Source organism: Uncinocarpus reesii, genomic scaffold (genome assembly GCF_000003515.1).
Source record: "Uncinocarpus reesii 1704 scaffold_4 genomic scaffold, whole genome shotgun sequence".
NCBI classification, from domain to species: Eukaryota; Fungi; Ascomycota; class Eurotiomycetes; order Onygenales; family Onygenaceae; genus Uncinocarpus; species Uncinocarpus reesii.
Window position 1 is genome coordinate 2,236,553 of NW_003052497.1, and position 10,771 is coordinate 2,247,323.

At 55.0% G+C, this 10,771-nt stretch overlaps 2 protein-coding genes across 2 annotated transcripts; both read left to right on the forward strand.

Moving 5' to 3' along the window:
* Nucleotides 1-2,014: 2,014 nt before the first annotated feature.
* Nucleotides 2,015-4,156, forward strand: UREG_06896 (uncharacterized protein; the record flags this gene model as incomplete). Its single annotated transcript, XM_002583883.1, has 2 exons — nt 2,015-2,753; nt 2,934-4,156. 2 exons carry the CDS (start codon nt 2,015-2,017, stop codon nt 4,154-4,156), a joined length of 1,962 nt encoding a protein of 653 aa, XP_002583929.1.
* Nucleotides 4,157-4,715: 559 nt separating this feature from the next.
* Nucleotides 4,716-7,504, forward strand: UREG_06897 (uncharacterized protein; the record flags this gene model as incomplete). The annotated part of the gene is made up of 3 exons (XM_002583884.1): nt 4,716-4,732; nt 4,866-5,628; nt 5,696-7,504. The coding sequence occupies 3 exons, from the start codon at nt 4,716-4,718 to the stop codon at nt 7,502-7,504; spliced, it is 2,589 nt and encodes an 862-aa protein (XP_002583930.1).
* Between the last annotated feature and the right edge of the window lie 3,267 nt (nt 7,505-10,771).

Consider the following 10,771-nt stretch of genomic DNA (forward strand, 5'->3'; position numbering starts at 1 on the left):
TCGTTAGTTTTCTTATTTGTGGGAAATTTCAATTCAGACCTCTGGCATCAGTCAAAACCATCTCCTCAATCCTGGCGTGGTCTGAGCACTCGGCCGTTGCCCGTCTGAACCACGCCTAATCGGTATGGGAGTCATCCACCTGTACGGAGGATAGGAGCAGATTGGTCTAGATGGTAGATTGAACATCGTTGCATCCATATGACCGAGATATCGCCTTTGGTGGATGGCATTGCTTGTAAGATCCCGACCTGTATGGCCTTGCAGGGATACATGCGAACTGAGAAAAGCTTCCCCATCTGCTGCATCTAGTCAAGTCATTCAATACCCCTGTCCTTTGGACACACAGGCCTTTTACAAGCCATGAATTTGCTTAAACCCAATGGGAGTCGCAGGATCCGTCCTGTTTGGGCTGCTCCATCCCGGCAGGAAAAGTGTTTTGATGGATCGTGTACTCTGGACACGTACTTCTGTTAATGTTCCTTGACACAAATATACATCGACATGCACCCAAAACCGTCCAATGCTGTTCAATGTCATCCGATTGAGTGGTAGCTTCGTTCGTCTCGGCCCTGCAACATCTGAGTGGCCTTCTCCACGGCTGCACGTCGGAATAATTCGTGCCCATCTAGCCATCCTACCTGGATATGTTCTTGACTACCAAAACAAGCCCCGAGTTTGCCTCCTCACCACCACCGTTCATGGAAATCTGCTTGACTTCGTTCATGGGTGGGCCTCTATTGCCTAGAATGCAACCCGAGATTTCGTCAGCAATTGCCCCTTTTGATCCCAATTAGCGAGAGATGGCCACCGAACTGTACCACTGGCAGGTTCCTTCTGTGGACGTATGCATTATTCCATCTCGACACGGAGGCTACCATGGTAACCATGGATTTTAACATTGTGGGAACGGGTATGGCTGTGCTGTTCCCGACTTATCTCGAAGCCGCAAGTTCCATCACTTTGAATTTCCCAACCTAAAGGAGCCGATTGCCACAGATGGCTTGGGCCTAATTGCGCACTGTCTACTTCTCTTCGGAGCATGTGAAAGCATCAGCTGGCTTGCAGGATTGCGACTTCAAAGACAACTAAAAACAAGAGAGCTTCAAGCAGGATCGATATGGTGTAGCCTATGGGGATCGTCCGTTCAACGTTGCCTTCAATTGAGATCTATCACGGCTAATGCCGATCGACTTGGACAAAGCGCAGCTGGTGCACCTGGCGTAGGTTCAAAGGCGTGTATGAGTACGCGTTGACGACAAGCCGCACGACTAGATTCGTGATCGATGGGGTCTTGATTGAAGTCCGCCAAAAGCAGACAAACGTCACCCCATCATGCACTGCAACAATGCGGTATACCAGCTTTGGTTAGTGACGACGATAGAATGGATTGATTGCCACTTCAGGGGGGTATCAAGGGGCAAATCATCTAGGTATTGAGCCCGGAGCTCTGGGGTATAAGGGTTAGCTGACTTCTCATAATATTTATAATAATAGGAATGTCCATTTAGTTAACTCTGAGTTGGGAAGACCTAGTTAGCAATATCAAGAAGCGCATCCTAACGGGCCAGGCCCTTCTCGCTGGTATGAGCTCGCAGTTGAGGAACGGGACCATCCAGCGCAAGGCTAGTGTTTTTCACCTGTAGTTAGCCATGATCGTGGCTGTGGTGTTATTCAATCAAGGCAGACGCAGTGCTGTCTTTTGATGTTGTTTTGAGATCCTTTTCCTATCCGCGATATTCACACACACTGTATCGTGAGATGTGCATGTACAAGGTCTCTATTTCAAGACAACTTGAATTGGACAACAGTAACATGTCCCACACATGATGCTGCTTTCTGTTGGCTGGCATCCCTGGCCTCTCCGGGCCCGTCGGCTAGGATTCATCAGCTTTCCGACGATCAGATTATTCGGACGGCAGATCATGATCTTGAATTGACTTGATCATTGCTGCCTCGTCTTGCCTTTTTTTTTATTTTGAAATTTGTGCGGATCCGAACTGCTTCGTTTACCATCATGTATATCCCGCCTGTACACGCAGAAGAGCGTCTCTCTGTGCTCCACCAGATAATCCGCGACAACCCATTAGGCATATTGACCACAGCCATCGAGTCTCCCAATCACCCCCTCATCCTATCCAGCCATATTCCATTCCTTCTCGACGTACCCGAAACCGCAGACGGCACACTCCCCAACGGCATATTGCGCGGACACCTCGCGCGGCAGAACCCGCAATCAAAGGTCCTCACCGAAGCGCTCGCCGCAGCCGCCAGAAGCGAGCACGGCCCACACGCCCTGGAGCTCCCCGGCGAAGTGCTCGTCGTGTTCAACGGGCCGCACCAGCACTACGTGACGCCCAAGTTCTACACCGAAACCAAGCCCCGGACCGGCAAAGTCGCGCCGACGTGGAACTACTCCGCGGTGCAGGCGTATGGCCGGATCACGGTCTACAGCGACTCCGGGTCCGCGGAGACGCAGGCGTTCTTGCAGAAGCAGCTGGAGGACCTGACGCTGCTGGGGGAGAAGGAGGTGATGGGATTCACGGAGCCGTGGGAGGTGGGGGATGCGCCGGAGTCGTGGGTGCGGATCTTCAAGAAGCTGATTGTTGGAGTGGAGATTCGGATTGAGCGGCTGCAGGGGAAGGTTAAGATGAGCCAGGAACTGCCGAGGGGGGATCGCGAGGGCGTGATCGAGGGGTTTGAGAGGATGGACACGGAGGCTGGGAAGGGGATCGCCAGGGCGGTTCGAGAGTGTGGTGAGGAATGATGCTAGTTACATGGGATAGTGGGATATCGAATAGACCGTTAGTTAGTTATAGTTGAAGCCGATAGCAGAGGAATCCCCGCCAATTGTATATACGATCCTGCAGCTTGCAACTCGGACAACGGTTCTTAAACTAACTAGTTACTACACAAGGAATATGTCTGGACTCAAGCAACCGGCAACTCGCGCGCTGCACGCCGACAACCCGCTGAACCTGGTGGCGGACGTCGCACCGCCCATCCACCTGTCCACGACGTTCAGATTCGCCGACGACCCGGACAAACTGATCCCCAGCGAGGATCCGGTGGTAACTGTGCATCTTCCCACGGCCACCACGCAGCGGCTAACCCTGCGCCCCAGGCAGACTTTGATGGCAGAAGCTACGTCTACTCGCGCGAATTCGCTCCCAATGCGACGCGGTTCGAGGCCATCCTCTCGTCGCTGCTCAACGGGCATGCCGTGAGCTACTCGTCCGGTCTCGCCGCGGTGCACGCCGCCCTGGTGCTGCTGAACCCGCGCCGCATCTCAGTCGGCGACGGCTACCATGGCTGCCACGAGGTGATCAGCGTCGTCTCCCGCCTGTCCGGCCTCCAGAAGCTTGCGCTCGACTGTCCCGCCGAGAGCCTCGGTGAGGGCGATGTCATCCTGCTCGAAACCCCCGTCAACCCGCTCGGGACCGCGTTCAGCATTGCGGAATACGCCCAAAAGGCCCACGCGAGAGGCGCCTATCTGATCGTGGACAGCACGTTTGCGCCGCCTGGGCTGCAAGACCCGTTCCTCTGGGGCGCGGATCTGGTGATGCACTCGGGGTCCAAGTATTTCGGCGGCCATAGCGACCTCCTATGCGGCGTGCTCGCGACCCAGCGCCAGGACTGGGCCAAGCGTCTGTTCGAGGACCGGGTGGCGCTTGGAAATGTCGTTGGGAGTCTGGAGGGCTGGCTGGGTGTCCGCAGCCTGCGAACGTTGGAAATCCGGGTGCAGCGCGCAAGTCAGAACTGCGCGCACCTGGTCTCGTGGCTCCAGGGCGCGCTGATAGCATCGTCTCCCGCCCAGGGGAGCGAAGAACGGATCGTGCAGACTGTGCTGCAGAGGATATATCACGCCAGCCTGCAGGACGAGCCCTGGTTGCTACAGCAGATGCCGAATGGCTTTGGGCCCGTGTTCTCCATCGTCCTGCAGAGCGAGACGTTTGCGCGCACGCTGCCCAGCAGGCTCGCCTTCTTCCACCACGCAACCAGCCTCGGCGGAGTGGAATCTCTGATCGAATGGCGCGCCATGTCGGATTCCAGGGTGGATCGGAAGCTGCTACGGGTCAGCGTGGGCATAGAGAACTGGCAGGACTTGAAGGACGACCTGCTCCAGGCATTCCGGTCGCTGGCCGGGAGCAGTGATTAGACGTAAACATATTTAGTTAGAGCTGCAGTTGTGATAGATAGCATCAATGAATTGGTAGAGATCTCTCCTGCAGCTGTTTAGGCGACCAGCATAAAGAACATCCAAACCCGCCAGAACACCCTGATCAAAGACTGCAGCCGTTTCGTTCAGTCGAGAGAGCCAGAGATGGATTGATCGATTCCATGAGGCCGTCTCCCCAATCACGCCCAGCCACACGCAGCGATCCAACTTCTCCCAAGCAACCCGCGTGTTTGAAGTCAATTCCCGCGGTTCTCCTTCGTTTTGGCTACTTTTTTTTTCTTCTTTTTTCTTTTTTATTTACTTACATCTGAGATTCTGCGGGCAGACGAATTCGATACGCTTCTCCAGTCTAGATTCTTTGATGCTACGGCCCTGAAGATGCAGGGGACCAGCCCGCCAGTTTGCTAAACCGCTGTTCGTACGACTTCGCATGCGCCCTGGACCGTCGCTGCGAGATCGCATCCGCCATGCGCCTGGACGCGGCCTCTTCTTCGTCCACTGCCCTCGCCCTGACTTCGCTGCCCCAGCACGACCGGACATGCCATCGCTCTCGCAGTCGAACCGACCCCGTCGCCAGAGACCCGCCCCCGTCGCGCCCCAGGAACCGTCGCTCCGTCGACTTCGCGTCTCCAGCCCAGAGACACAAGCCGTCCGCCTCCCTCCAGCTCACCACGGCCTCTGCCCTCAGCTCTGAAGGCTTCTCCAACCCTGCTCTCGCCGGCTTCTCGCCTCGCAAGATCGCCGCCCTCAAGGCTGGCTCGCGGCCCGGACCGTCGTCCTCCTCGATCCCGACGCTCTTGCTCCAGACACCCCGGACTGCCCGTGACGTGGACCTGCAATCCCAGTCGTCGGCCACATTCCACACTCCTCTGTCTCCCGGGACGCTTCCCAGCGCTGCGTCGTCTACCGTGTCCCCGTCGGAGAGCCTGTATCCGATCTCCCCCAGCGACTCGAGACCGTCGTATCAGAAACGCGCCCCGGCGTCTCGGAGCAGCTTGGGCATTGAAACGGCCACCGGGCCGCCTCCTGCACTAAGCACACAACGGAGTCTGGCGCAAGAACGTCACACACACTCGAATCTGGAGTATCCCAACAGACCGCGCTCCTTTGGCCTGGCCTCCACGCGAGATTCTGGCTCCAAAACCAGTTCGGTCACTGCTGTGGATGTAGGGATGAGGGCGGAGCTACCAACCGCATCCATCCTGAAACGGTCATCGCTGCCGACCCGCACGGTCTATCCGCCGCAGCAGAAGGAGAGGCCGAAAAGCTCGCGGGTATCGCGAGCGGAGGCCACGTTTCCAGACGACGAGGATGAAGACTTGACGGCGCGAATTGACACACACGCTGATGCGAGCAGCAAAGACTCGGACGACAGCAGGCAGAAGAGTGAAGACGTGTTTTTGAATATTGCCCAGTCGGCCTCAAATAGACGCAGTACGAGACCGCAAAAGGTAAGCCATTCATACTCACCATGGTCTCGTCTTGATTCCGATTTACTGACCTACATTCTGCCTCTAGTCAAGATCTGGCCTCCCTGGCCTCTCTTCGCGGCTGCGAACGAACGAGGAGACGCCGTCTCCGGAACGACATGCCTATGCATCTCAAGATATGTCTCCCCGGGGCGGCTACGGCAATGGCATCATGAGATCTCCGGCATCGAGCCATCCCCTGGATGAGCCGAGCCGTCTGAAATACCTTGGATCTACTACGAGATCAACAATTGGCCTGCCCCGGAGCAGATTCGGTCGCACAAACCGTGAACTATCACCCGAATCCTCGGAGAACCACACGACGGAGCGGAGAGGCTCTGCCCAAGATGCCTTTCAGTTACGTGCCCATCGACACTCCACCATCCCCAGTAGTCGAACACACCGTGCATACTCGAATTCTGACGGGACAGACCGGCCCAAATTGGACGCGGAGCGATCTCGATACGACGGCACCGAGTCGACTCTGTCCACGACTGCCCCATCCACCGTCTGGGACGAATTGGACGATCTGAAATCAAGAATACGGAAGTTGGAGCTCACCGGGAAACTGCCCGCGTCGTCAGCAGCGGCAATGTCAACGGTATCAGGAGAGCGGCCACGCACGGCCACCACCACGGTGACTACACTTTCGTCCTCGCCAAAGCATGGGCGGAAAACCAGCGCATCGCCCAAGACTGGCGATACGGCGGCAGTAGATGCTCAAATTCAGTCATTACTTCGTGCCGGACTGGCCAAGGCGAGAGCGACGCTGAGCCCTGAAATCTACTCTACACTCGAGGCTACGGCAAATGATGCTTTAACGCTGGCCGCCATGTTTGGTTCAAACACACAGCAGTTGGGAAGCAGCAGCATGTCGGTGATTAGCACCACCACTGGCGGCGACCGGCAGTTCAAACGAAAGATCGACAGCATGTGTCGGAGTCTTACTGAGCTTTGTATCGCGCTGGCGGATCAGAAGCTTATTGCACTGTCAAAGAATCGCCCTGGAAGCAGTGATGCGACTTCTAGCATTCCACATATCAACGGCGCAGATGTTGCACCCAGCACGGCGGCAACGAATTATCGACGAAGCGCGAGTCATGAGCCCGAAGATCTCAACCGTCAAGGTAGTTCTTTTGGACGAGCGCTGGCCGGTAGTCGGTTAGACGGGCGCCGATCAAGTATGCTTAATCTGACCTCTGGCAGTTCTACCGTGCGAAGCTCGCAGGAAGCTTCCGAGTCTCAAGTTACATTAAAACCATCGACACCGGCCAGCCGGATCGGACGGTCATCGACCACAGCGCTGCGCAGTAGGAGGCAGGAGGACGAAGACGCCATGGACAAGGCGTCAATCGTGAACCGGCCCCTCTCACGCGTATTCACAGACGCTCCCGACTCCAAAGGCCGGGCATCGCTCTTAACCCGCTCGTCCCGCGAATTTAATCCTCCTCACGACTTCCAATCCCACAAAGACCAGCACCTACCGCCCCAGCAACGAACGCCTCAACCCTCCCGAACCTCCAATGCGCCCAGCCAGTCCGCAATCCCCCTCCGCCGCAGCTATCTCTCCTCCGGCTCCCACCTCTCGGCCACATCGCACTTCAACATCCAGCCCGGCTACCGCAGATACGGCAGCTCCGTGATCAATTCCGGCGCGACGCCACAGCTCGATGGGCGCAGGGCGGCTGCGAATGAGGGTGAGACGGCGAGCTCGCCGCTGACCGCGACGGGGACGGCGGGGGGGAGGACGGCGTCGCATTTTAGTAGCATGCAGCAGCTGAGGCCGAGGACGAATAGTTTTGGGACGAGGCGGTTGAGTCTGCGGCGGGCGGCGGAGAGTGCGGCGGACGGGACCTGATTCTGGGGGCTGGCCAACGGTTCTCGGTGCCCGTGTTTGGGGCTGGAGAGTTGGGGTTTTCGGGAATGGGAGTACAACGCGCGGGGGTGAAACTAAGGACATATCTGTTGGGCTCTTGATCTGGCGCCGATAAGGGAGTTTTTGGAGAGCATCCTACTGGATGGGGGATATTGTCTGGCTCTCAGACGTCCTCGTGTCTTGTACTCTGGGGACTTGATTTCCCCCCTGTTTCTCTCCCTCTGATGAAATGTCTATTGGGCTTAGCGAGTTCTCGACAGGAGTTTTTTTTTTTCTGTTTTGTTCTGTTGACTTTCCCCTTTTGCTATTTACTTTTATATTGAAAGAACCGCCGATACAAGGGCGTTGGATCTCCTGCTCGTTTTGTTTTTATTCCTTTCTTGTCTTTGTCTTTCTAAAAATCCCCTTTTTAGTTCGATCCCTTGGAAAGCATTCCCTTTTTCTGGCTTTTTCTTCCGGGCATGTTCCAGGGAGTATAAAAACAGCTGCTCTATTTTTCTTTCTTGGTTTCCTCCTTTTTTCTTTTCGCCTTTGGTTGTTGTCACTGTCTCATTCATAACTGCATAAGGGAGTAATCCCCATTTATCTTGTGTACATAGATACATATTACATAGCTAGCTATCTTCCTTTTTTGCCGGCTTTTACCGTTTCCCGTTTCATCCCCGGCATTTCCTCTAGTCTGTTACGGGATGTTTTTTCCAATTTCCCTTCCGGCAAAGAGGGGGGCGCGGCGGGAGAGAGGCGGTCATCTGGCGTTTCTACCAGAAAAATGTGTTTGGGGCATGGTATAAGCTTGCCGAGTGGTTGTCTTTCTCGGCTGCATGTTTTGGGAAGGCGAGTTCGAGAAGGTTAAACGGCTTTTTTTGATATCATATAAAAACCATATTACTATCACTACTACCTCGTGAGCGAGGTCCTGCTTGGCGATGATCCGCATGTTGGCTTGATGCATATTTGTATAGAAGTAAATTCCGTGTTTGCAGGTCTTGTAGTTGAACTGTGGGGCTGTAGATGTATGCTGGAGATATCGAAGAAATGTAATACTGTAGTGAGTATCATTCAACGCGCCAAAGAATTGCCAAACCGCTACCGGATACTACGCTTGAAGAGAAGACTGCTGATTGATGCCCAGACATGACTCGCAAATCCCGCTTGGCAATGCATCGTCAGCCGCGCAGTTGAATTTGAACGCAGATGAGCTCATCTCCCGGAAGCCAAGCCTGGCTTGCTGCGGATAAAACCTTCGTGGGAGTTTTAACCACGAGGAGGTCTGATTGCGGAGAGGCAAGAATGATGGAGAACAAAGGCATGGGGTAGCATCCCACGTGTGATGGCCTCAGGAGTGTTTTGGCGAAAGCAAACGTTAGGTGCAGCACTTGGAGCCGGACGCACATCCTAGTCCCTTTGATGTCATGTTTGCGCGCTGGAGGAAGATTATTGAAGGCGCTCCTCTCAACAGAAAGAAGAAAACAGCGCAACCCTGAAGCTTGCTGCCTCATAAGGCAACCGAGTCAAGCGTGTTTCAGGCTGGGAGCACGTCATCATCTGCGCTTCCTGCTGCCCAAGGTGGTCACGGGTCATAGGGGGAAAGGGCGAAATTCCGTCCATGTATGTATTTTGGCATTTTTTGTTTGGTTGTGTGCAGGTTCTGCAGGACAGGTGAGCCACGTGGCGGTTGCAGTCTTTGTGCGAGCACTGAGCACGACACTGTCTGATCAAAGGCATAGAGGGAAGAAAGGGGAGGAGGGATGGTTGGGCGCATCCCGGGGGAAGCATTGGTGCACATGTGTTGATGGAGACAAGCTCTGATCGGTGACTTGCATGAGAGATCCAAGGGAGCAGGCCTCATTTGCTCTGGGGCGAGCTTGTTTCTGCCAGTGTCCGAGAACCGGGTTCAGCGTTGTTCGAGAGCTTGTCTCTTTTTCTATTTTTTCATCTTTTTTCCCGCTTTGCTTTTGCGATGTCTTGCTCTCTGCTGGGGGAATTGAGGCGCTTGTCGTCGACGTCATGTCTCAATTGGATGTGGAGGAACAGCTGCGAGCTGAGGTGGACGTTTCGCCCAGGATGAATGAGTTGCTGAGCCAGAGACAGAGACGCGTTGACTGCGAGTTCCTCGAGTTGGAGATGGAACATCATCGTCATCACCGTCATGTGCGTGGAAGAGATGGCGATGGTGTGTTTCAGAGTCAGATCGTGTTGCTGCCAAGTCCGCCACGGATCCCCCCGTTTTGATGCTTTTTTTTTTTCTCGCAGGCTGAAACGCTAGTGCAGGAAGCTGGGCGTGCTATTTATATCTCCAGACGAGAAGGATGCAAGTGACACATGCAGTTGCGGGTGGTTTATGCGGGAGAGAAGGGGACTCGGAGAAAGGAGGCATGACAAAGGGGGAGGATGCAGAGGGCTTGGGCACAAGGCTGAGGGCAAGACAGAGAGAGACAGAGAGAGAGAGAGAGAAAGAGAGAGAGAGAGAGAGAGCGCAAAAAGGGAGCATGAGGATAAGAATAACAATGGAAGCTTCAAAGCGGGTATGCCTTTGTTCGGTGATCCTGCATCCCTGAGCACCCGGAAGGCTTCCAGAATGGAATCCCCAGGATGAGCGCAGACATTATCTGAGCCCTACTGTTCTCATCTCGTCTTCTTCTCTTCTTCTTCTTCTTCTTCTTCTTCTTCTTCTTCTTCTTCTTCTTCTTCTTCTTCTTCTCTTCTCTCTGTCTCTGCTCTTTTCATCTCATCTCACTGTGTCTCTCGCGTGAGAATACCGTCACAGGCCTGTAATACCGCCCCGTATCCAGCGGGACAGACCGTCGAATACAGCCAATGGCCGAGGGCTGTGGGGCCCGTCGAGCTCCAGCCGGCGATTGGCGGCTCGCCATTGGCTGCAGGGATTTCCCGTCCAAGCGCTGCGGGCTGGCCGGCCGGCGTGTGATTGGTGGCCATGGCTCGTATTCGATACAAGGGGTTTCGTGCCGTGACAGGCATACGATCCACGGTAATCTATGAAACAGCAGCAACGCCAGGGGACGAGCGACGAACTGAGCGCGGAGAATGCAGGCTGGGAAGAAGAGGAAGACGGGATGGGAAGAAGAGAACAGGAGGAGAGAGGAAGAAGCACACGCAATAGAAGGAAAAAAGAAGAAGAGAATCAACAGAAGCCAGCTGTTTGCCAGGGCCGGCTGCTTCTGCTGATCTGGTCGGTGGCTGTACCCCACTCAACCCTGTCTGTCTTGCTCTCTGTCTCTGAATCTCTCT